Raw genomic sequence first — 26508 nt, 5'->3', positions numbered from 1 at the left:
CAACCATCCCTTATGTTTACAGGTAAATTTGTGTGGAAAGAATGAGCTTAAGTAGAGAATTATTGCAAAAAGTCAGACCATTAATATAATAGTAAACATCACGGGAAACAATTAAAATCATTGCATTTAACAATGCCAACTTGCTGGATTAGCACCTAATTTTTAAACAGGAATGAAATTTGGAAAAATAAGTTGCTTCCAAATGCGCTTTAACTGGAACTTTTGTACTCTGATAAAATGTAATTAGATCAATAAAACTCCTGGCCACCTGGAGTTTATGGAGTTTGTTGTTGTAAGAGAGTAGAAATCTGGTTTGATCCAACTACCAGCCAGCTGTTATCTTCGTCTTCTACCTGCTTTCACTCCGGGATTATGAAACTATTTAATTGACCAACTAATCTGGATTTATACAAAACAAAATGCCCAGATAGTCATTCACAGCAGGTAGGACATTGCCCAGTCACACAACATCAAGCTCAAGAGATTTTTCATTATAATATATACATGAGAAATTTTTTCGTAAAGTTTAGTGCCAATATCAAGCTCTGGATCAGATGCTAACATTAGCATCTTATAAAAGTTATTGTCACAGTATTGTCAAGGCTTGTAAATGGGTATGTTGCATGATGAAAGTAACTAATATAAAAAAGGAACCAAAATTTTATAGCAATTTAAAGGAAGATATTAACTAGCCAATAGCTTTGGCCTCCAGGCCCATAAATTTGGATTTATACTAAATTAAAGATGTTATCGACTACGTACTTTTAGCCAAGCCTCACTTAAAAATAACCTCGACCTACCCCTTTAAAGTTTGGGTGAAAATATACTTAACTGGCTTCCCAAAACTGAACTAGCATCAGATGAACAGAGGAGACAAAAGTAACTCTGTTGCGGAGTTGCACATAGATGAACCACTGTAGCTTCAGGGGAAATATTCCCAACGTGAATCACAGACACTTGTTTAGGCTCTCTCTCTGTTTGCCTGTCACAAAGTGTGAACCTTCCACAACCCACTTCAGCAATGACATCACTTGCCGACTCCAACTTGGGTGTTGTGCACCGCGCCGACAGCTCCACCAAGTATACCTGAGCTCACACCCTGTGAACAAAAAGGAGAGGAATGCAGCAGCAAAGCCTCTCCCTGGGCAGAGAAGAGGGGGGGAAAAAAAACTTCCCGTATATTCACCAAATCACACCCATTTGGTCAGATATAGCTGCAGTCACCCAGGGGGATGAGAAAACATCAAACAACAACAAGGTTTGTGATGTCAAAAAGGGGTGTATGTTCATTTTCCTTTGTGTTTAATGTCGCCATGTTTAATTGCTTATGTGTCAGCACATTAATAATAAGCTGAAACATACCTGTAATTTTTGTGGGTTACTCCCTTTTCCAGGGAGAAAACTTCAAGGGTGGAGGCTCATCTTTAGCATTCTGCTCTATGAAAGCGTTACATGAAGCACCACAACAGTGGACTGGAGTGAGACTTTGAAGCAGTACTTGATGGAGATAAAAAGACTATTTTTACTCAAAACACCTTGTATCGCATTGAAGATGCTGATTTCTTGCAAAAGAAATCAGACAACAGCCTCGACTGTTTCATAACTGGAGCAGCTCACCACATCCTCAAAAACGCACTGTTGCCTTTTTAGTAAGAAGAACTTTGTTCGTTTCAGTGCACCCTCAAAATACACAGCTGCAACTTTATGTTTCCAGATTCATTGCCAATGTTCGCCGAGCATTCGTTTTTCATTTTCTGTGTTAAATTTGACTCTGAAACTTTGCACAAAACTTGAAATGAAGGCAAGAGTCAAAACCCGTCTGCTGAAAGTAAAACACAGACTTCCTGCTGACAAGAAACATGCAGACCTTACTTCTGCTGCATATCTGTTACGGAACACAGCACAAGAAAATGCTCATCTAAAAACATCTTCAAATATTTACTTCGCTTTAGGGGACCACAACTGAAAAACAAATGGACATCTTCTCATCAACTTCTACTTGGTTGCTTGAAAAGCCTCTGTTTGTTTCTACCCAAAATTATAGTGCGACTGCCTTTGGTTTTGGATGACTTTAACCGGTTTTCATCTCGCAATCGTAGCACCAATCTGTCAGTAAAACCAACACAAAGAGCAAGAGGAGGGTCGGTGAAACATGGGGATGAAAGACTGCCAGACACAATGGAAAACATATTCAAATTGCAATCACAGGAGTATTGAGAACAAGGCAGAATTACTCTGACTGTTCGGGGCTGTGCTCTGAAACCCCTCAAGTAGTTTTCCATCTGCTGAGCTCGGAGTCAGGTCCAGTTATTTCTAAAGACCTTCCGTGAAGAGCAGCATGAGAGGAGCAGGCCTATCCAGACATTTAACGAAAAAAAAAAAACATTGGGAAGAAATGCAGCATTGAAAGGCTGACTTTTCAAAAATGAAGCATGAAAGCACATCATTACCATTCAACAGGCAACTTTAAAGGTTAGGAGGGTAACAGAAACAGCTGCTGGACTGATGTAATGGGTCTGAGAGCTTCAGAGGTTTGCACCTGGTTCAGTTCCATCACAAATCAAACTGAAAACCTAATGGAAAAAACCTTCTGAACAGGAAAGGCATAAACACATGTCAGTTTCTTAAAATCTCACCCCTGATGACCTTTCTTTTTTTCTCACCGATTTGCAAGTTCAGTTGAGGACTTTTAAAGTTTCAAAAACATCTGGCCACAACATATTTACACCTCTACACCAACACACACCTTTGAGAGCACTTTGCTCAATCAGCCGTTTTCCTTTTGGCACAATGCTTGGTGCGACAGGAAAGTGTCAATATAATGATCAAATTTACCTGCCCTTTGACCCGAGTATGCACAATGCCTTAAGTAGGTATGAGTAGTCCAATGAAACTTGCTCATGGCATCATGTCAGATTAAACACAATGGTAAATGGTCAAACAGAGTTGTCAGCGCAAGAGTATGGAGACAAAAGTGAGTGGAAGAGTGAACGTTTTGGATGAAGCCTCTTGAGTTTAAGTTTGTATGTTGAGGCTATTAGAGACATTTCAAGGACTATGAGACTTTTGAAGGCAAATATTTTGCTTGTTAGACCCACTAAAAATGATAGACTTCGAAAGATTACCCTCATATACCCATCAAAGAATGGGAATAGTCTTTATCAAAAGATTTTTATTAAAAAAAAAAAACACTTGTTGACTTGTTTATTGATGGTAAATGTTTTGAGTAATTAGTTTCATGTTTGGATTTAATTCTATTGTATTGTATAGCTCTTTTATCAACCGCCAATGTTTTAAATCAGATGTGGAAATAATTTTGTAAAATAAAAAAAAATATATAAAAAATGTTTGTCATTTGTGACTTCAGTACAAATTGTGAAGCCACAGTTGTGGATTCTAACTTTTATAAGCCCGGAAGGCTTCAGACCGAATATAAATCCAGGTGTCCCGCTTATCATTAAATGAAACCCACGCTACTTGTTATACAAAGCTGTGTGCTGTCACATGAACTCCCACAAGCGAGCTGTGTCAAACAAAATATATGTGGATGGGAATAGCGGAGCTACTTACCAAGTTAAATGCGGTGCAATTAACTCTGTCTTCTCCTCCACCTGTGAAATATTATTTCTGAGCAACAAAAAGCCTTCCGCAGCCAGGAGTCAGCACGGTTCGTGTCTGCAGTCTGGCAGACGCTGTCACCAAAATAGTTATTTAAAAAAAAAGAAAGAAAAGAAGAAGAGAGAATAAGAGCAGCTTTTAGGACACCGGAAAGCTGCTGCTGCTGCTTCTCGGCCAGCCGTGTGGAGGGTTTAGAAGACACGCGAGAATGCCAGCTGTGAGCGCGCGCACTGTGGTATAACCAGGATAAGCTCGCGACGCCATGTGCCGTTACCAAAATTTAAAAAAAAAGTTGACACAAGCTGAACGTGAGGGGGCGTGTCTTACCGCGGAGCAGAGCAGAGCAGGGAGCAGCAGATAATTGAGCTATTGATCCGAAACCAACCGCGCTTGGTGCTCATGCGCCTCCTACTGACGAAAAGTGGGACGTGCAACAGGAGACAGGGTTAATTGATGAGCAGCTCAATGTGGGACATGAGAAAGTTTAAAATGTGAAATAAGAAGACTTGAAATACCAAGACACTCCCATGTTGGTGATTTAAAGGTCATTGCGAATAAAAGCACTGATGACACCTCGATCAAAGGTGCCTGAATGTTGATTCATGGTTGGGCTGTGTGATCACTCCACAGCCAAACCTATTGAACCTGTGACCTTAAATTGCACAATCTTGTTCAAATGTCCCTATCATCTAAATGAACCACGTTGTGTAATCTTGGAGTGAATCACAGAGGAAACCAATAAAAATCCCATAGCTGAATGACTTTCATAAAACAGCATGACCTTGAAAAGTGTTTAATCTACTAAGTTGCTTGCATGCTTTTCTGTGTACATGTGTTGCTCCATGAACTTCTGATGCAGTTTTATTTTGATTTAAATCAAAATGTTAGAAGAATAAGAAATCAGCTTTGAACTTTCATTGATCTTCTGTCTACATCAAACGATCAACAATATTATCAAAACATACAACAAAACGAATAACTGAACACCAGTCGCTTTTTATCACTGTGATATTTAATCAACTTTAATATAAATTGTGTACCATAGATATGCAATACACTGTTCCTTTTAAGCAAATATATATTATCCTTTCAGTTTTACAAACTGTTACAATCTGTACAATCATCTCATGTGGCTAGTAAATGAAAATCATTTTTTTAGGTAAAATTTTCACTTAAAGATGAGCCTTTTTTTTAGATAAAGTCTTATTAACTTATCAAGTTACACTTGAACCAAAAACAGATAATTTTCTTGAATACTGCTTTCAAATAACAATGTAAAAACAAAAACAAAAAATTCATCACAAAAGCAGCTGTTGCAAACATAGCAGACGGTTAGCTGGGAATGTTTCATGAACATCTGAACAGACGCATGTCGTCCTCAGCTACTTTTGGCACGTCACATACACCATTAAATTTAGCATTTCAAATAACAATTCAACCATCAGAGCATTCTTGATCCAACCTCTGAAACACAGCTGCATCTGCAGCATACATGAAAATGTATTTGAAAGCAGAGAATATGACGGTGGTCTTTACTTTTCACCAGCAGGCAGAAAACAACAGCCTATCACTTTGCCGTAATCAAATAAACTAGTGCATGAATTACACCATAGACTTGGTGAAGTAAACAGATGACGATATGTCAAAGCCCTTACTATCCTAAAGTCGATTGTGATGCTTCTTCAAACACTGCTTCAGTTATTTCAGACATCTGAAAGAAAATCTGGGGGGAAATATGTGAAAGAAATATTAATAACTCAGAAAAATGCTGCAAAACTCTCTATCTTTATTTTTACGTCCCAGTTGTGGTTTGTGTAGGCACTGTGGTGACAAAAGGCTGAGTGCAGCAGTGTGCTGTTTAAGGACCTCAGAGGGAATAGTGCTGATCAGTGGGAAGGAATGCAAATTTTCTGCAGCTGCAAAAAAGTTGTGGGATAAGGAAACTAAAATGTTCGTTTTGTGCATAAGAATCAGTCACATCAGTGTTGCTCCAAAGTGTATAAAAACGCTCCTGGAATCACTGTGCAACACACGCTCGCATTCAATATGTGTTCACACATGCAGGACAGTGAGGAGAGAAACCACACGGTGTCCCTCCCTTCTCTTCTGGAAAAACAGAGTGCACATGCAAACTCCACAAAACATTAGCAGTAAATGGGACAAGGAAATGTTCATTAGCTATGCTCATCAGTCCCACTCAATATTGGCAAGCAGCGAGTGAGGAAGTCAGACTGGTGTCACGTAATTCCCAGGAAAAGTCCCAAAAGTATGAGTCCGTTCTGACGTACCTGCAGACAATACAGAGCACACACAAGGTCACAACACAGAAACAAAGGATTGTTGATACATTTGTAACAAAAAAAACATGTAATGTCTTGTTATGTCCAGCAGAGGGGGCGCTCACATAAAAAGAACACTTTAATGTTCTGTCATTTGTGTTGTTTTAAAGTTACTTCTTGCAAATTGACGCTGGTAAAAAAAAAAAATATTAAAAAAAATTGTCAAATGTAATTGAAAGTATAGCAATGATTGTGCAGGCTAGTGCTTACTGACTAGTAAATAATGTTGCCATAAGGATGCATTAACATGGACATCCCTGCTCTTCTGTGCTTCATAAAGATAACTCTCAACTGTCTGTAGGTATTGATTCATCTAGATTCCAGATGATATATATCTGACTTCAATAAAAAATTCTTATAATATGTTTCAGAAGAAAAAAAAATACCAAGACAGAAATGTTAAATCAAGAAAAATAATTTCTCTCCTGTTTTTGGTCAAACTATGTCTCTATATCTTTAATCAGTTGGAGTGTTTCTGATTACGTTTATCCTGTCTGCAATATAGACGGGATATAAAATGGCTATTTCTGGAAATAAAATTTCTCTTTTTAGCATTTGCACATATGAATGAATGCACAAATCTCACATTGTACTTCAAAAGGCTGTGTTCAGGGTAGAAGACACAAGTCTAGGTTATAAACTAGAACTGATCCAAAGCAGTCTGCAATCGTGAATCAGACAGCAACTTCATCATCATTAGTCCGCACAGGAAGAAAATGGTCATATCACTTGTTGAAGATTAGACTATTTAGTGCACAATTTATCAAAAATATATACAAGGAACAGTTTTCGAAATCTTTATTCTGGAATGTAGCCTTTTAAAACACAGAGCAAAAGAATCTAAGAGGCACTCTCAATGTAACAAAGAGGCACTCTCAATGTAACAAATGTCACATCACTTGGACACTAGGTGGTGCAATTGAGATCTTTTTCTTTTTCTCCAGAAAATTGGTGTTTGTGCTTCATTTGGTCTGATCTATGTACATTGTATCCTACATATTTTCAAAGACAAGTGTGCCTGAATTCTCATGGGTTAGTTAGCTCACAGTAAGACTCGCCTCATTTAAAGTGATGATAACAACAGAAAGTCTGTTACCTACAAACCAGCCGTCATCACATTTTTCCATCACTTGCACAATGTCGCCTTCTCTGAGCTCCAGCTCATCTCCATTCTGGGGTGTGTAGTTGTAAACAGCTTTATACCTACGATTCAAAAGACAATCAAATTAATGCAAATGGTTTCACATAGTCCATCTGTTCAGCAGAAAGGCTAAAAAACAGACGTACGGTTGCCGTTGCCCCACTATTGAACCAGGATTGCTCTGTGAGTTGACATGCGCATTCACTGGAGCGTACAGACTTGGTATTGCACCCTGGGGGGGAAACAATTTTCACATCAGTTAAAGTGACATCATAAATATTGCTGTATCGACACAAACAAGTAAAACACAGGCGTGGGCATGCTGTGATGTTTGAGGGCGGTGGTGAGAGCAGACCTGTGAGGGACCAGTGTATCTGGGAGTGCTCACAGAAGGAGCAGCCGCTCTGTGCACGGACGCTGACGGCTGAGAAGAAGGTGAAACTGCTCTAAACGTGGAGTGTGCCGCAACCAGGTTGCTGTTCTGGTTGGTGGGAGAAGCCATACTGGGGGTGCCTTGGGGAAGTCGATGGTGTGACAGTGTCTGGTTGGGGGAGCGTGACTGTGAGCCCGGGCCGCCATACGGGACAGGTGACGATGGTTTCAGAGGGGAGTGCTCAAGTTTGGGGCTGACGGAAGGTGGCGTGAAAGGAATGAGTGGTGACCGCGGGGACGGGGAGTGGAGCGGACGCCCCGGACTCTGTGGCCCAGGAGACATGGGGCCTGCTGAGAAGTCATCCGTGGAGTATTTGGTGCGGGGCATCTTGTTGACCTGGACGTAACTGGCCGGGAAGATGCCGCTGCGGTTCGTTCCAGAGATCCTGCCCTCCAACCACTTATCGTCAACTTGCCTGGTTATGCAGATCACTTCGCCCTGCCGGGGAAAGGAAACAAAATTAGGAAATGTTACTTCATATATATAATGTGTGGGTCATTACTGGATGCAGAACTGAAAGAGCTGTTTTCTGCTTAATGAGTTCTCTGCTGTAAAACCCGATCAAACATTTCCAGCAGAATGTTTGATCTGCTATCACACAGAATTTTTTTTTAAACTTCCTTACTTCATTTCCGATCAAATCTACTCAATATTTACTTCAATATTTCGACTGTAACTCCCTTTATGCTCAAATTTCATCGCAGTATTTTTCTCCTCTTAGTACAGTTTACCGTACAAGGCAGAAAGTACAACTTATTCTGCTATTAAGATAAGTTTTGCTGGGATTTTTCTAACAAGAATACTGAAAAATCTTATGAGCATAAAAAAGGAGCTTGTCTGGGAGTCATTTAGCTCAAGTCCAAATTGCTTCTGGGTCTCTGCCAAGAAAAAGACTGACCCAGTATAATCACAACAAGTAGTTATGATCCCCCCCACTTTGTCATGGATTAAACAAACACCTGACCTTATAATGAGTCTGAGCAGTGCTGATGGGTGGCTCTTACTGCAAAGTCAGGCTAGCTGATTATTCTTTTTTTGGTATACAAAACTAACAAACTCTTCCAAAAGTCTCTAAGAAGTATTTCTTTATATATAAATTCCAAATGCTTGTTCAAATATTTGAACAGCAAAACCGTCGGTCTGTTTTATCCGACGTTAAGGTCTTTTGTTTTGACGTCTTCTTTCTACAGTAATGAAAATTGTCATGGTGAACCACTCACTTTGCGAAAGGAAAGCTCAACAGGAAGGTCAGCGTTGAAGTTATATAGAGCAAGGGCTTCTCCATACTCCAACACCTGGAGAGTCGGAGACTTTATTGGTGTCGGTTTCTCTGTGGGAGGCAGAACCTGAAATAAAAGACAGAGTTGTTGCTGATGTATAAAATTTACAATTACAATACTTTTCGTATATCCCTTAAAGTCTTTTCACATTTTGTTAAACTTCGGCGTGCCTTTTGGTATTTTATGTGATGGATCAACACAATAGAATGTGTGTTCATAAAGTTGAGGGAATGATATGAAGAGTTTTATTTATTTTTGTGCTTTAAATATTGTGATTTCAAAGATTTGGGATGCATACGTGTGCAGCCCCTTTATTCAGATACCACTACATAGATTCCAAGGTAATAAATTACCTTTTGGATTGGTGGAGTCCAAAACGTTTCCACCAATCCACCAAATTGGTTTCCAGTAAGTCCAGTAAGATGAGAATTTGAGGCAAAGTTATATTACCAGTAAGAAAAGCTAAACCTTTCAGCCTCAAGATGTGTAAAATTAGCGATGTGGTCCAAAGGACTTGCATATACCTTTAGCAAAAGGCTGTTGACACAAGGAAACCTCTTTCACATCACATAAAATACATGTGCAACACCCTTTCAGTTTATCAGAAAAGTAAAAGACAGCAGGCAGAAATTCACCTCCACATAAGAAGTTGGGAAAATGCCAGCTCTCCCATGATGCTCCCCTTCAAACCAATTGGCATCTACTTGCCTATGGATGTAAACAATGTCGCCTTTCTGCAGCGTGAGCTCCCTGAACACAGCACAACACAAGGAGAGGGTCACTTTATAAAATGCAACACAAAAGGTTGAACAATTATTACGAATTGATATTGTGAAAATAATTTGACCCCTAAGTTTACATGTAAAGTTTAAATGATCACATTGAAAGCAGAAGTTTACTCTGATTTAGGTAGGCACATGGTTTTACCTGGGTGACTGAGCCTGGAAATCAAACTTGACTCTTGCAGCTTTCATCTGCAAATGCAAAAAGAAATCTGTTGAAAGACTTGCATTTACCATGTTAGCGTTTAAAATTCTGCACAGGCTTTGACAATTTAGACTTTTCAGATCAATGGAGAATAATAAAAACGCGCCTTTTTCTCCTCTTTTTTTGATGAAGGCTCCATACTTTCATTTGCAGTGGGGAGACATCCTACTGGGAAACACAAACAGGCAAAAAGGCATCAGAGAATATGTATGCTGGTTTGTTAGACCTGCTTATGTTTTAAATGCTCTGCTATCTAAAGGCAACTGCAGCCTTAACAAAGGCTAAAGTTCAAAAGGATACTTGAACTTCCCAGGAAAAAAAAAAATCCTTGATAATGCTAATCTGTAATCTGGTCTTCTGAGTTTCACTTCCTATTTTTGTGAGCTTCCTCCCCACCCATTAACAGCTGTTTCTAAAAGGAAAAAAAAAATGCTAAGACTTTCCACAGCCTCACTGTCTTCTTCTGATGAAAGCAATGGCAAGAACAGAACATGAGCAACAAAGTAGAACCACGAGACCATCGGGATATATTAGATTACTTGAAGCTTTCATCAGATTTACTGGATGAATTGTCTGGTTTCTAAATATGTCAATAAAAGGCCAGTCATTCACAACAGAGGAACTTGTTAACAATGCAATATTGTTCTTGAAATCCACCTCTTTTCTCATGTTCGTCTCTGAGGAAAAATAGGATTAAATACATGTTGTTTTTTCATTTTTTTACCATGTGCAGGAACAGAAGCTGATGGTAAGAAACCAGAGCGCTGGATGGGTTGCTTAGATGCTAACAGGTTGCTGGAAAAGAGAAGAAAGTCTGAGTCTTTATTGATAAATCTTAACAAACAGTAACAACAAAAAGCTTTATAAGAGTTACGATATAAAAACCACAATAACCATGCCTTCCAACAAGAGTTCATAGAAAGTCTTGTTGCCCTTTCCCCACATGTTGCTTCCCACTGATGGTCAGCTGGCTGAAAGAAGGTTACTACCCTTTTCTCTCAATCTCAAATATGAAACTTTTTTTGAAGTATTTTTGGTATCAACAAACACAAAGTCATGAGTTTGTAAACTAAAGGTTCACAGCATTGTGATTAAATTGATTTCTGCAACAGAGTTTTCACAGCTGATCCAGAAAGCTGTGGCTGGCATTCTGACTAAATCTAGGAAGATAAAGCACTTTACCCCAGTTCCAAAGCCCCTTCACTGGCTCCTTAATGCTAGAGAATAGACTTCAAAATACGGTTGTTAGCTTATGAACCACTGAATGGCTCAGCACCAAAATACATTGAAGATCTGTTGTTGTCTCAACTCTGGTTCAAGTTTGCTTTGCTTCCCCAGAATGAAACGTGGATAATCAACATTTACATTTTACGCAGGAACAAACTTCCAGAAAACAGCTAAAATGCTGAAACTCTGAGTTTCTTTAAATCAAGGTTAAAATCACATTTGTCTAGAACTGCCTTAAGCTGACTGATGACAGGAACATCATTAAGTCTGTTTCTTAACATGTCATTGTTTGTCTTATTTTGCCACTGCAATGTCTTTGTTTTTGCTTGTTTATTGTTGTTATTTTTCTTCAAACACGTAACAAACTTTGAATTTCCTTGTTGCTGAAAATGTGCTGTACATATAAAAGTGCCTTGCAGTTCTAATGATAGCCATGATCAGAATAATGACTCAGTGTATTTCTGGGATAGGAATTGACTTAGAATCTCAAAAATGTCCACTTTGCTTGACTCATTTTTTTTTTTTTGACTCACTGGCGTTGTTTGAGGCAGAGCATCACCTGTTGTGTTTGCAGCTGGACACTGTATGTTTTGTATTTATACATCCAAAGAAAAATTCCCTAAAGATCCACAGTGCATGAGCTCAATTTAGCAAACAACGGCCTAGAATCATCCAGGAATGCGCCGCATGCAAGGTAGGAAATGTGGAATGCTGTCCTGTCAAGGAACAGATGCTGAAATTAACCCTGGCTAACACAACAGCTTTACAGCATTTACTCAGAAAGCATAAATATTTATCTAGCAGATGCCCAGCTAGTTCTTACGGTGTTGTTCTGTAGAGAGGCAGTTCTGGGATTCCTGAAACAGCAGGAGGACTTCAGGGAGGCAATGACGTAATATCAAAGATTAGGAAGAGGGGAGTTACGTAAAGAGGCAAACATTTATTTGGGGAATTTTCTAAGAGATGTTGCTATCTTATGCCTGTTACAATGTCAAGGATAGGCAGGTTTATTTATGTGGTACCTTTATTGCACAAGGCAATCCAAGGTGCTTTACAGAACATAAAAGTAAAGATAAGAATGGAAATATGTAGTAGTTTAGGATTTTATTGAAACAATGCTTAATATATCAAACATATGAAAACGTGTAGAACAGATTTAAGAGTCAAATTTTAATACAAAACCATCACGCTTTAAAATGGGGAATTAGCTAATTGCTCAGATTCTTTGGTCAGTAAACAAAAAATGTTTTCAGTCCTGATTTAAAGGAATCAACAATACATCACATCACAGTTTGTTAGGGAGTTTGCTTCTGAGTTGAGAAAAGCAGACTCTATGCTGTGCTTAGTTCTGATCCTGCAATCAGACACAGTGATGTAGAGAACAATAGCAGAATTTCAAAATCTATTCTTTGACAGAGAGCCAGTGGAATGATTTCAGATATGATCCATGTTCCTGTTGTTGATGAGGAGTGGAAAACACAATCTTCCAGTAATGTAAACTCCTGAAAATAATGACATGCACCAGCACCACCGTGTCCTCTTTCAACAGAAGTCTCTTTATTTTACTCTGTGAAAGTCTTTCAAATGCTCACTTATATGGTTGTAGAAATGAATAATAACACCAGTTCATGAAGTGACTCCAAGATATGAAGTTGTGTGCAATTCTGAATTAGGGCGTTGAAATAGGAGCTCAATAAAAAGAGGTCAAACACTGACCCTTTAAGGGGCCGCACAATTAATTTCTTCACCCAGATTTATAATTTCCACATGACACAAAGTGTTCCTTGTTTGCCAGATAAGATCCGAACCAGCTTAGCACAGTACCCGACAATCCCACTCATCCTTGTTAAGATCAGCTGTTTTAAACGCAGAACTTAGATTAAGTAACACCAAGGCAGAAGGTCTAGATCCATCACTTTCGAGACGCATGACATGAAAAACTTTTACCAGTGCAGTCCTGGTGGTGTAGTTTAATCCAAAGCCTGGCCAGAAAACAACAAAAGTCATTTCACTTCTCAAAGTAGTCATCAAGCTTCTACTCAGTTTCTCCAGCTACCTTATTTCACAAAAATGTTGTTTCCTTTTCCACTAACTGGTAATGTTACAATGCATTATTGTAACAGTAACATGGACAAAACGGGACACATTTGCTACCCTTTATGTGCTTCCACCCCATAATGCAAAGCATTGTTGGTGGTTAATGTCTACGTATCATTTACAATGCAAAGAAAAATTGTAATAAATCAGGTGATTCTTTTTGTAAAAGTTTGACTTTAGTATGGTATTTTAAAGTTGCACATGAGTCAAACTTAAGTTTGTTTACATACAGTATCTCATGAGAGAATGAAGCTACAGCATAAGAAATCTATAGAGCAGAACAAAAGCATCTAAACTCACACAAACACACCAAAAAACTTTTAAAGTTGCCACTGAACAAAGTCAGATGTGACGTTTCTGTATTGTACACCTGTTTGTTTGTTTTTTTTATTAAATTATTATATTTCTGTGGTGTCTTTAGACTGACCTGTGGTTGGTGGTGCCAGCCTTTGGAGCCAGTGGATCCCTGCCTGGGGCCTCCTGCAAGCACAGGGAACAGTGTGTGAACACGCAGTTTGCTCTCTGCAGAGGCTCTCAGCCTTCTGTATGTTCTCACAGCTCAGAGGAAATCTCACAACAACTCAGACAAAGTGGAGGTGCTGACCACTCCCAACTGAGCACAGGAATCCCCTGGGTCCTATCCTCCTCCATGGCAAACAACAGCCCTGCTCTCAGTTTGTCTGGGCTGTCTGTGAGTTCTCCTTTGACTCAGTTACACAAAAAGGAGACAGGAATTTTCTCTACAAGTCGCTGTGAAATTGAGAGAAAAAACGCCAAATGACTCGATCAAAAGAGATTCATTTTGATTTCGTTTTATTCTGAAAGGCCTTCGTTTGCTGTGGAGAAGTGGCAAGCAAGTGAATCAGAAAGCAAATCAGTCTGAGTGCAGTTCAGGCAGGCAGTCATCCAGATCAGAGAGAAAAAGAACATTCATATTCACAGTTTGCAAGCAAAAAGTTCACATTGGGGATGTGGGGAGGGAAGGTGTGCTGGGGTTTTGTTTTTGTTTTTTTACTATATCACAGAGAAGCAGGGTGGGGGTGGATGGTTCATAGCAAAGATATTCAGTAGGGGGGCTCAGTACCTCACCCCGGCCTCGACGCTGCTTCTTCTGAGAAAGTGTCCTCTCCAGACCCTGAATCTCCGAGTCCAGCTCAGCTTCGAACTGGCTCAGCTCAGACTGCAGACTGGCCTGAGCCCCGGCAATTATAGCGTTGGAATGCAAGAATAAAATACTGCCACACAGTCTGATATTTGTAGCTTGTAATTTCCTCTCTAAGCTCAAAAAACAGTGAAATATTTTTAGCATAAATTAGGAAAGGCTACATGTAGTTTACGTTGCAGATGCTCACCTCGATGGAAGGGGACGTTGGTTTCTCAGGCTGTCTCTTCTGGGACAAATGAACCTGGAGAGGGGATGAAACCACACTGCAGTGGATTTTTGGCCTCAGATTGGAGTTGAACTTGCTCATAATAACCTCCCACAATATGGTGTACCATAAGTACTTTTTACAGGAATTTAACCCTAAATAACAACTATGTAAAATTCAAATTAAACTAGGATGAATTATCCTTAAGGCACAAACCTTATAAAGCTGTATTTAATCTAAAATTAGCATTAAAATGTTACGGTATGAAAATTACATCCCATCACTATGCATCATGGCATGACTGATGATCTTTTGGAGGGACAGGTTTTTAAATTTATAATGCATTTTATACCTGCCTGCATATCACTATTTTTGGTATGTTTGGCAAACTTTATTTAAATTGATTGTTCCTTAATTAGTTTTTAAGCAAAGTCCACAATTTTTTGGTGGGATTTAGGTTAGAATCGCCCTGCAAGTTTAAAATACTTTTTTTCTGAAACAAGTTTTGATGTATTTGTAGATTATTGTCCTGTTGGGCTTCACAGCTCAGGTTTTAACCATAACAACTAAGCTATTATCTGGCTTATTATTTTTCCTTTGAGCTATTATTTAGCTCACAGGAAATCTCTTATGATCTTCAGAAACATCCAGAAAGCACGAAGGCTCTCTCATCTGCCTTCAACTGGAAGCCTCTGGACATTAAGTGTCTCTTTTCCAGGTGAAACAAGTTCAACATCGGCGTGAACTGAGTGGCCACTGACCAGGAAAGGCCACAAGTACAAGAAGAATATGCAGTGGAGACGAGGTGTGGCTTTCAAAATAAAAATACAGGAGCAACTTTCAAGCATGGTTGTGATGGCATCATGTCCTGGGTGTTATGATCTTGGGTTGTTTTGATTTTTCTCATTCTACTTTGGTTCTGTGTACATTAGTCTCTTTCCTTGATTTGATCAGTCTTGTTTCTGTTTTACTTTAGTTCAGTCCTTCTTAGTGTTTCTAGTTATGTTCATTTATTGTCTCTGCTTGTTGTTACTTTTTTATTGTTTTATCTTCATCTAAAATCAGCTGAATCTTAGACTCTGTTTGGTCAGTGAACTTGTTTAGAAATGTATAAATCAGGCTAAAGCATGAAGCTTCTTGAGAGACACCATTATGAATGCTACTAAAAATCGGAGAGTATGATCAAGAGCAGGGTCCATGCAAGGGAAATTCAACCAAGTAAAATATACTCCACCATTAGAGATAATATGAGCAGTTAAATATCCTGCTAGAGTTGGAAAACTATTATCTTCAGCTGAAAAACACATACATAATGAAAAGCCCCAAATGCATATATCCCAACTGTGAGTGCATGTGAACTTTCAAAGTGTCAGAGTATTTAAAGTGAAATATACTTTACAGAGGGCATGTCTTCCTACCCTGGTCCTTTTTGTAAACTTTGGTTAGTAAAACGCTGCTTTATCTGATTTGGCACAAATTTGTGGACATCTAATAAATTCAATAAATCATCAAAATCATTTTAACCCAATAATAAAAAAGGTCAAATTCCAAAACGCAGACATCAAAGTAATATATTTAGAATTTATCCGAGCATATTTTGGACTCCAAATTACAAACCAACACATTTTTTAAATTTTACTAGTTGAACAATATTTCTTTTATTCTCGTCAATAAAGACTTCATACCTCTAGAAGCCAGTTCTGTCAAACATGACTATAAAAGGCACTGAAACTGAGAACCGCAAACCACTTGTCCCATTTTTTTGTTTTTTGTAAAACCTTGGCTGAATTCATCTCTCTGAATGCCAGACATACTGTAGTCGACCCGTCTACAATGTCGCATGGAAGCAGCGCAGCACCTGATATGATCCATGAGCTGCTTTTCGAAGCACCGTCCAGGGATACAATATTGTTCATACAGACAAAATGAAATAAATCCCCATGCTGCGAGCCATTATGCACCAGAAGAGGTTAACACCATAATACTGATCACAAGACCCATCAGCTCCCAGGGGGGAGTGGAAACAAAGATTTCTTTTCTTCACAAAACCTAACTTACAATGTGTTCACCAGATCTGGAGCAGTGTTTCAGCGTTAAAAAAAAACAACAACTTCGAAGCGCCACACCTCCACAGGGAGAGAGTGTTTAAACCCATACAGTAAAAGAGATGGTGCAGAATAAACGGCACTAAATTACATCAATCTGACACGATGAGATCAGTAGCTTAGAACGTTTAAAAAATGTTTACAAGACTCCACTCTGCGGAAAATCTGACAGCTACTACAGATCGTGCCTTTTCTTGCCTGAAGTTATCTTTAAAATCTGTTGAACTCACCAACTAAAATAACTGAGCTCATCTTGTAGGACTGAACACTAGAAAAGTGGAGTATTTACAGGTTGCATTGCGTGAGAAGATATAATCTGAGGAGTTAGACAATGATCCTTCAAGAAAAGGTGACCAACCTGCTCATGAGCTCCTCGCTGGGAAAAAGCCAAACAATTATTAGAGCCAACAACAACTCGAGATCCTTTTAAAGACTGAAGAATTAGACGTGGGCTTTGGGTTGGAATCAGAGCTTTATTGGAGTGTATATTTAAAATGTGACAGCATGGGGGGTCCATACCTGGCTGTTACTCACTGAAGCGAAGCTCCTGTCAGGCTCAAAGTCGAATATGCTCTTGGGTTGAGGTTGTCGCTTTCCAGGGTCAGACAGCTTATCTACATCTTCGCTCCTAAAACGTAACACCCCAACACAAAGACAAACCCACAACAACTTAAACATGGCGCCACTGCAGGTGCCTGTGACAACAAACCCAAACTCGCCCCTGCGGCACGTTTTCTCTGAAAAGGAACTGGCCATTATGCGATGTTTTGGGTTGGTAATCACAGAAGCAGTCAGCTGCAGTCTGCATGATGTAAAAGTAACTGGTGAGTTATGTGCTGAAAAATGTCAACCCATGAACTTTAGCACAAGCATCAATTTCATTTCAACACGCCTGACTGACTAACAGTGTAATATTTCTTGATTTTTTTTCTCTACAATTTCTTTTATTTGCAAATCCTTAACTTTTCCTTCTCACGATACATTCTGACTCAGTCGCCTGTGGACCTCCACGTTACACTTGCACTTGGCTCGGCATAGTGCAATATCCTCACTTTACGGCATATGCAATACAAACAGCTTGATTTCAGAGCTCAACATAGTTTTCATACATCATGACCAAAGGTGAGGTGATGGACACGCCTTCTTTCTGGGTAAGACCGTAAAGTAAAACTGGAGGAAATTTAAAGTATAAACCAGGTAATGTGGTCTGAACCACAATATCGTTCCACTTTATCAGGTTGCATGATGCATACAGCAACATTTCAAATTTGTGTCTTATCTCTAAAGATGTTTCACAGATTTGCAGCTCTGTCGCTTCTTTCAACGGGAGGAGAAAGATAACAAATTTAGCAGCTTTCTTTCCACATCAAAGAGTACAAGTGCTTTTAACCGTTTCATTTTCAATACAAAGCTGTCTGCACTGAAAAAACATTGTCCTTATACATCATAAGGTACATGCTGTAACCTGTGATCTTAGATAACTATGGCTTCTTTAGACCAAAAAATCAGATCACACAGGTGCTGAGCAAAAATAGCGCACAATGATCAGAAAAACATACAATGTATAGAGCCGAGCACTGAATCGTCACATCAGTATCCAGCAGTGGCCGATGACGGGAGATTAAGAAAAACATCTTCCTTCTGCAGCCATGAAAGAGCGACATATATAGGATCTATATAAAATGCTTTAATTAGACTCTATATTTTTCAGAATAAAAGAATTAATTTCAATTTTAAGTAAAATTCTGTGCTTTCAAAAATGTAAAACTCACTGCAGAATAGGTGAGTTTCACCTGTTCTCATTTCTTCAGTTTTCCAGCCACAGTGAAAATACCAAACATTTAAGCTATAATGAAAATGATAAAAGTGTGAAGTGAGTGACAGCCTGTCTCAGATTATTTTTTTAGCTTGTCTTCTTGAATGCAGAATAATTAAAAACTATCCAACTGGAAAAAAAGTCACGTTAAATCCAATAAACTCACCAATCTGGCAGGGATCCGTAAGGCGTCAGCCTAAAGAGACTCTTGTCTTCTTCTATGATTTTTTCTCTCTCTGCAGATGACTGGAGCCCTGTGAATTAGTGGATCATGAAAAAAGAGTCCAAAGGAAAAAAAAAAATTCAATGACGATAAGCAGTACGCCGGGTCCACTCACGTTCTGGTGACCACCGCTCCGAGTCCTCTGGTTCTGGTTGAAGTAAACAAAGAGACTCATTTGAAACTTTTCACAACTGTAAAACGCAGCAGTAAAAGGATGAGTGAAGCAAAAAATGTCAAACTGAAAATGTTCTCTATTTGCACAATCTTTGAATGACTTCTTTGCAGTACACTGGATATGAATCATTTTAATCAGCGTGCTCGCACTAATGTGTTAAATTCAAAAAAGTAGATCTGGTTAGAGGAGCTTTGTTCAGTACTTCTTATAAATTCACCTGTTAAAAGTTGTCAACAGTGTTTGAGTGGGTTATATTCTTTAAAGTGGAACACATTTATTGTGTTTCATATTGCACTATGATGTGTTTTCATTTTCAGTCACTGATGAAATCCTGATTTGGTTGTCAGAAAGGTGAGAGTCGGCTGCGTTTTGTCTCAAGGCACCAGTTCATAAGATAAGACAAACATTCAAAAAATCTCTTTAAAACAACGACACCCAAATTCCTGCTAAAATAGCAGTGCAAAAAAAATTGTTTTTCACGGCACATGAAAGTGAAGGATGATTAAGGCTTAGGAGGGGCTGAGAAAAGAACCTGGATTACTGTCAGACCTCGTGAACAGAAATGCCAGAAGACGTATATGCTTTTTTTTTTCTTTTCTTTTTTGCGTCTGTCATAAATTGTTTGCCTGATGATCTCACTAGAGGCTGACATATTGGGATTTATCCCGTGTTTGCCTTTGTTTAAAAAAAAAAAGTCGAGGAAGAGTTTCTCACCCTCAGGCTTCTTGTGAATCTGTCTGAACATGCTCCGGTACCAGTCTCTGGGCTTGTTCACGCTCTGATGCATGCAGGGAGGAGAACAGACAAGACAAATCAATCTGACCGTGTTGTTGGATCGCCCTGGTTTTAGCGAGAACTTCTGGTTATTTGCATTTTACCGATCTGGACGCAATGGGCATCCCGGTCTCGTCCACCGGACCGATTCCTGAGAACTTAATAAGCCTCCCCTCGTTATTTGGTACCCAGTTCTGCGGCAAAGTGGAAGAGCCCTGGACTCCATTGGACAGCTCACCTGATACAGAAAGCCATGAAAAAAAACAATCACATTATTTTTCTGATTTATTATTGAGTGACAAGGCCTGACAAAAACATACAAAATCAGATTTTAAAGGTCCAATTGATTTTTCTTACTGGGAAATTGGAACTTTGCTGTCCCGATTACAACTGGAAAGTAGAAATGCTTTCCAGTTGTGGAAATGTGAAGCTTTTGAAATTTGAAATTTACCTTGCGACTGTGAAGGCCCATAGTACGATCCGAAGCTCGGAGTCACTGGACCACCTCCATTCATCTCTGGGTCCTTGAATAAACAGAAATGTCTAAATAAGTCCTGCAGTTCATACAGAAAACATATTTCTGGTTGTAAATGGTGTGTCAGCTGTGCCACAGGTGACTTTCTCCACAAAAACATTCATTGATTTGAAATTGTTCTCCAAATTGAATTGAATTGAAATTAAAGGTTGAATGAAAAATGGATGAAACATGGAGATGATCCAAGCCTTCCTTTTTTCCTTTTTTTTTACACAGTCAGCAAATGTGACTGGCACATGCATCCCTGTGTGTACAAAGCATGCAGTGCAGTCTTTTTTCCACATGGAGGAGCACTTGTTTCCTCTTATCACAGCAGTCACATTAATACAGCCTGCAGGACCTAGAGTACCTTCACAGTGCCAGATGTCAGTCCTGTGGAGTGAAACGGACTCAGCGGAGGAGTCGGGAGTCCCGGGGAGATGACCACCACATGCTCTGGAGAAGTCAGGATGTGCTGGCTTGAAGAAATGTCAGGCTTCCCAGAAAGATAACTCTGGGAGCCATTTGGATGGCCCGCTACTTCCGCACTTTGCTGCATAGAGGAAATGATAAAAGTATGGGTGAACCAAAACAATGCGTGAACTCTGCTTCATGGTGTCTTCCTGTGGACCCTGGATTAATAACGCTCTGTGGAAAGGTCATGTGAACTTGTTAGCAGTGCTTCTATTCTCCAGGGAATGACTGTCCTCTCTGAGGGAAGCCTGTGATGAAAAGATCCTCCAATTTATTTAAAGCACAAGCAGTGGGAAGTGGCGTTTCACCGTTTTCATCGTTTTTCCTCACAAAAGGTTTCATTGAAGAATTAAAGTTGATGGGAAGGACTAAAAGAGCACTTTGGTGTTTAATGAGCTCATTAAGTGTTCAAAGTCAGAGGGTGGACCAAGACGTCAGGATGAGGATAAAAATGTCAACCGCAAAGTCCAGTGGTCTCCTTGGTGAATGTTGTCCTTCTCAGCCACCTCATGATTGAGAGTTTAAGCCCACCATTGAAACGCTCTGTGTTTGAATCCTTTCTGTGTGGTTGTCAGGGATCGTGGGGAAATACCTGTCTCTTAGTAACAGCAAACCAAAGATATGCTGTTGTGACGCAGACAGTACTGACTTGATCAATAGCAGGGCTGTTTACCACTTCTACTACTGCATGATTGAATACTAACTTGCTTTTTCTAGTTTCCAAATGTGTCAGTGAATGATGCTGCCAGAGGTTTCCTTATCTGGTCACAACATATTAAAAAAAATGCTCCTGTCAGTTCCCGATACCTGCAGTTAGTCTACTGTTTGTGATTTTATGTTAGCTGCACTCTATTAATTACTTAATATAATACAAATAGAACCTGTTGGTGTGCACAGGTTGTAGTGCACAGGTTGTAGTGACAGAGAGACTGTATTGGCTCCTGCAGCTTCATGTTTGTCTGAGTCATGTGACCTACACAGAGCAAACATGCTAACATTAGCCTAGCATTTTAGCTAACTGGTCCACATAAAAACATGGTAAACTGGGGAAGGCTAAGAGTTTATTGAAGGCTGTAGCCTGAAATGCAGATTCACATATATCTTTATAAACAGGTGATGAAGCTACGTGGGGTTCTGGTGACACATTCTGCATAGTGATTGTCTTAACCAAGTTAACCCATATTGGAGCGTGTTATTGTGGAAACTCTGATTGGGGAAAAACAGCTGATGCCAACAAAAAAAAAAAAAAAAACACAAAAAAACAACCAATCAAAGAAAGAACAGATCCTGCAGAGTCTTTAAAGCTGTTGGTGAGTGAGACACAATAACAATACTCAGTTGTGGGTTTTTTTAAATTGGCCACAAATGCATTCGGTGAAGGCTTCATTAGAAAGAGAGCTGCATGAGCGCCAGTTAAAATAAAAAAAACATCTGCAATTTATTTGTCACTTGTGGCCAAAGCAAATCTTCTATCGGTTTTATGTCTGAGCTGAACTGGTAATCCTTTGGTTACTGCTGAGAATAGTGTTATACACTTTGTTCATTCCCAAAATCTCAGATCATTTCTGATATTTTAATTGGTTGGGGTGGATAGCAGAAGAAGGGCACCATAAATGGGAGGGCCACAAGTTACAATCCTATCCTAGACTATGGAGTGAAATGTAGTACGTTATTTCTACTTTCATGGCTTCTACTTTTTCTGAGCATTGATTTGAATGTAGGATAAAGACTGGAACATGGCGGGGAAAAAACACATTCCCACTGATAAATAATTCTGACTGTTAACATTTGATCAGAACATTTAATGAAGAAAATGCTTTACCTGAGTCTGCATATGATCAGTTATGGTTCCTCTGTGGCAGAGATCAATATTTTGCTCTCAGCATGAAGGATCTGCAAAGACACATAGTGAATATATCAGGTTTGTTTGTGGCTGTGATTCCACATAAAACACATCATACACAGTTTGCATTTATTTACTTATGTTTAGTTCATTTTTTGCGTGTCTGTGAATATTACTCTTTTTTTAAGAGCAAGTCATACGTTTACCTTCTGCAAATGTTACTAAGTTGGAGTGAAGAAGTGCATTCAAATCCCAAGCCTTATTTATCGTAAACTCTTTAAGTGACTTCAGAAATTACAGCTCAAAGCACTGAGCAGAACATAATTGTATCAAAATAATATGAAACCATTTAACAAAGTTTGCAATGAAAAACATTTGCGCCATCAGGTGAAACTGAAATACTTTGCATAAGCTATAAACTAAATGACAGAGATTTACTGACGTCTTTTATTCAAACTATCCAATCCATATTAATAGATGCTTCTCTGAACACTTTAAGACTTCATCTTATCTATTTTTATTCACATGTGTTTTTAAACCCAAGTAGTTCATATTCATGAGTGATTCCCACAGGCCTCTCTGTCATAAATATGCTTTTCTTTCTCTCCCAGACGGACTAGACAACTGTTCCATTATCCCATCCAAGCCGAATCCCAGTGAGGGAAAGTCAACGTCACCCGCATTTCCCTGCAAACCCGTCCAAAACAATGAGAGTGACTCACATGGCCCCCTCGTTTTCCCCCAGTAATACAATTCTGTAATGACCCTGATTTTTGGATGGGACTACTGAAAGTTATACATCAGTTATACCTGCTGTTTCAACATCAAAGACACTGTGGATGGCGAGGAGGGTGGGGGGATCTCCTTCCCACTCTGAATGAGGCGGGCGTCTGTAGCAACAAAATAGTCCCCACTGACTTTGCAGGGATGAAAAACCACAGCTTCTTTGAAACCCTAAAGCCCTACCGACGAGCGGCAACGTTTTTCGCGTTCTGATGTTTTCTGCCATCAAAACTGCGTTCCCACAGGAACGCTAACTGAGATGGATAAAGTTGGAGAGCCAGTATAAGGTTTAGACTCTGTTATCCAATGAAAGCTACAGCTTTGCAGCTCGACGGTGAAGTGGGGACTAAGTGCTGGCCAGACTCCTACAGCCTGGAAGCTGCCTGACACAGTTTGCACTAATGTGTTTTCCATGTGGCGTTCGCAGCTGACTATCAGAGTCCATAATCACTGTTGTCAAGAGAAGAGCGTGAAGACTAGAAACTCTGAGTCTCGCTGTCCCGCTCACTCAATGCCTGAATCTGTGCTCCATTCGACAGACAACAGCGTCGCTCATTTGAGTCGTCATCTCCCAATGAATTGCGTTACTCAACAGGAAGAAAACAGATTGGGAGACTGTGACAATAACAACGGCGTTAATGCTCAGGCATTGATTCATCATCCTTGGTCACAGCCGCTGGATTATTCAACCAACTGTGCAAACAGCAACATTACAAACAGCGGCTTAAGCTCACTGCCTGTGTGTTTTACCTCTGTGTTCATACCTGAGCACTTTAATAGGTCTGTTGAATTTATGAACAAACGACAGAATGAATCATTTTCAAGTTCTTTTCATGAGGAGTCTGAACACATGTTTTCTCATGCAGTCTCAACACACATGTCCAAACAGAAACTAGTGTCTTACATAAGTGTTTACGTTCAACCATAAGACAAACTTCAGTGTTTCTTTCGTGTGATAGGATTTATAGATGTAAGGATTACGCAAAAGGATACATGGTTTTCACTATTTCTTCAAAATTAAGATCTCTACCGATCTTAATTTGTCATTTATAGGTTCTCTAGCACGTGTGAAACTGCAAATATGACATCTCACGACTTACGACTGTCTTTAAAAATTGACTTTTTTTTGTGCAGTCATCAGATTTTTCTACCTCTGCTGTGAATCTCTGCAGATCCTCCAGAGTCACCGTGCACCGTCAAAAGTTCAGCTTGCAGCTAGATGTTGAATGATCTTTTCATGATTGATTGAATTCAGACAAAGGTGCAATTTCCATGTTTTTGACTGTAAAATATTTTAAAACATTGTTCTGTTTATTCCATTTAATAATTATGCAACGTCTGTCTCGATGAAATCCCAATAAATCACAGTTCAAATTCAAGGAAACTCTCAGTCTCGCTGTCCCGCTCACTCAATGCCTGAATCTGTACTCCATTCGACAGACAACAGCGTCGCTCATTTGAGTCGTCATCTCCCAATGACGACTCAAAGGCTTCTGAATATTTTTCAGAAGCCTTGAATAAAAGATCAACAGAAAACCTTTGCTGCACTCAAAGAAACATTTACACCAGAAAAAAAGAGACATTTTTGTAATTTACCACCAATAGTGTGGTATTCTGTTCAATTATTAAATATCAGGTGAAATATCTTTTTCAAATTTAACATAGATTATGTGCAGCACAAGTTATTTGAAGTCTAAGTTCCAGCACTTGACTCATCATTTGTGTTTGTTTCATTATTCCTTTTTTCAAAGAAGTAGCAGATCTGTTTTATCTCACATGGTAATGTGAAAACCTGAGTCATAACAGTGGCTTTGTCTGGGTTTTTTTTGGAGATGCAAAAAAGAAAATCCATCCCAGGACTGCTTGGGTCCATCACGCATTCCCCGGCTTTGAAAGCGCCAAACACGACCCTACCTAATAAGGAGAATTCAGAGATGATATCAAGCGAGAAAAACTTGATTCAGGAGCCTGACTCCTTGAGTTTCTTTCTGAATGCTCGGAGCATTCTTACGTAATTGCAGAAACTCAAGCTCAAGACGCAGTTTCGAGTCAACGCGTGAAGACCGGGTTTTAGGACCTTGACGCAATCCCTGTGAAACGTGAACGTCACAGTTCACATATTTACAAGGCCAGACCCCCCGCAAGGTGAGAGGTCCATTATCACCGCTGGATCAGAATAAGAGGGGAAGAAAAACAGAACCATAAAAGGCCGCGTGTCTACCTCAGAGAAGGAGATGATGTTCTGTTTCAGACATGCTTTTTCTCTAACTGGATTTTATGTCTCCAGCTCGTTTCATATCTGCTAAGGTTTCACATGCAGCTCAGCTCAGCGCAGCTGAGGACCTGAGAATCAGAAGACTTTGACTTGAAGCTCTCCGCATCTGTTCCCAGGAAATTTAAACAGATTGTTCGAGAACTGAACCAGATGTTTCTCTGAATCTGCAGCAAACAAAACTGCACAGAATAAACAAAATGTACTCAAGTTACTTTGGTCAGGCATGGGTTGCTGTTTTTTTTTTCCCCTTTTTAATTTTTTTTGTTCTTTGTATTTTTTTTTTTTTTTTTTTACAATAAGCTATTATCTGAAGTTCTTGAGCCAAAGCTGAAAAACTCAGCAGCTCCAAGGTCAGTGAACTTAACCACACCCAGGCAGTTCCTGTGAACCACAATAGGAGGTCCCCCCACACACACACACACACCTCTGATATTAACAGGAGCACAACAGTGGTGCAACAGCAACTAATTTTCCTAATTCCTAATAGAAAAACAAACAAACAGGCATAAATCACATATCAAAGAGCTCTTATCTGACAGCAGGACAGAAAAGACTATCACTGTACATGCAAAAATCAGCAAAGAGAAAGATTGGGCCCCAGTGAGAAGACCCAGATGGATTATCTCCCCTGTTTCACACTGTGGTCTTTCGACCCACCAACGTAGTTGTCAAGCTGACAGGCCCGCTTCGCAGAAACAGTGGCGAGGCTGACCCCTGGGGCCGCTCTGATCAATACCAGCTCAGACATGATTTGTGGTCAGAGGCTGAATCGTCCTGTCATTAAGTCATGGACAAAGAGCTCTAATGAAACTGACCTGCATTCATTAACACATGCTTAGTCGTCTGCACACAGGGCGGTGAGCAGAGTTAATCATTGACTTCAACGGGTGGAGGCGGTTCGAGCTGCGCTTACATCCACCACACGGTCCATGTTCAGCCCAACACTGATGGCCTTGTAAAGTAACTACAGCCTTTGAACTTTTCCACATTTTATCATGTTACAACCATGAACCTGAATGTGTTTTGTATAGATA

General features: G+C 39.6%; 2 protein-coding genes across 10 annotated transcripts in view; both read right to left on the bottom strand.

Moving 5' to 3' along the window:
- pdlim2 (PDZ and LIM domain 2 (mystique)) overlaps nucleotides 1–3899 on the bottom strand; it is a 35126-nt gene extending 31227 nt beyond the window's left edge. Inside the window, exon 1 of the mRNA XM_055048858.1 lies at nucleotides 3571–3899. The gene's annotated coding sequence lies outside the window, so the exon portion shown is untranslated. The remainder of the gene's footprint in view (nucleotides 1–3570) is intronic.
- A 709-nt stretch (nucleotides 3900–4608) lies between these two features.
- sorbs3 (sorbin and SH3 domain containing 3) overlaps nucleotides 4609–26508 on the bottom strand; it is a 28420-nt gene continuing 6520 nt past the window's right edge. For 5 of the 9 annotated variants that reach the window (XM_055048849.1, XM_055048851.1, XM_055048852.1 and 2 more), the window contains 20 exons: nucleotides 22396–22466; nucleotides 20470–20652; nucleotides 20037–20109; nucleotides 19690–19823; nucleotides 19526–19589; nucleotides 18752–18784; nucleotides 18580–18667; nucleotides 17117–17225; nucleotides 14475–14528; nucleotides 14207–14314; nucleotides 13550–13602; nucleotides 10523–10593; nucleotides 9905–9966; nucleotides 9739–9785; nucleotides 9447–9561; nucleotides 8752–8877; nucleotides 7454–7969; nucleotides 7245–7330; nucleotides 7054–7160; nucleotides 4609–5906 (listed from right to left, as the gene is read on the bottom strand). In XM_055048849.1, coding sequence (XP_054904824.1) covers nucleotides 5845–5906; nucleotides 7054–7160; nucleotides 7245–7330; nucleotides 7454–7969; nucleotides 8752–8877; nucleotides 9447–9561; nucleotides 9739–9785; nucleotides 9905–9966; nucleotides 10523–10593; nucleotides 13550–13602; nucleotides 14207–14314; nucleotides 14475–14528; nucleotides 17117–17225; nucleotides 18580–18667; nucleotides 18752–18784; nucleotides 19526–19589; nucleotides 19690–19823; nucleotides 20037–20109; nucleotides 20470–20652; nucleotides 22396–22407 — 2103 coding nt within the window. In that variant the 5' untranslated portion in view covers nucleotides 22408–22466 and the 3' untranslated portion in view covers nucleotides 4609–5844. The remainder of the gene's footprint in view (nucleotides 5907–7053; nucleotides 7161–7244; nucleotides 7331–7453; nucleotides 7970–8751; nucleotides 8878–9446; nucleotides 9562–9738; nucleotides 9786–9904; nucleotides 9967–10522; nucleotides 10594–13549; nucleotides 13603–14206; nucleotides 14315–14474; nucleotides 14529–17116; nucleotides 17226–18579; nucleotides 18668–18751; nucleotides 18785–19525; nucleotides 19590–19689; nucleotides 19824–20036; nucleotides 20110–20469; nucleotides 20653–22395; nucleotides 22467–26508) is intronic. The other 4 variants (XM_055048857.1, XM_055048855.1, XM_055048854.1 and 1 more) reach the window with 4 other exon arrangements.

The sequence above is a fragment of the Poeciliopsis prolifica genome, unplaced genomic scaffold, assembly GCF_027474105.1.
Source record: "Poeciliopsis prolifica strain line A6 unplaced genomic scaffold, Auburn_PproV2 SCAFFOLD028, whole genome shotgun sequence".
In the NCBI taxonomy this organism is placed as follows: Eukaryota; Metazoa; Chordata; class Actinopteri; order Cyprinodontiformes; family Poeciliidae; genus Poeciliopsis; species Poeciliopsis prolifica.
Note: the sequence above shows the minus strand (reverse complement) of the source record. Positions and strands in the feature narration are given on the sequence as shown.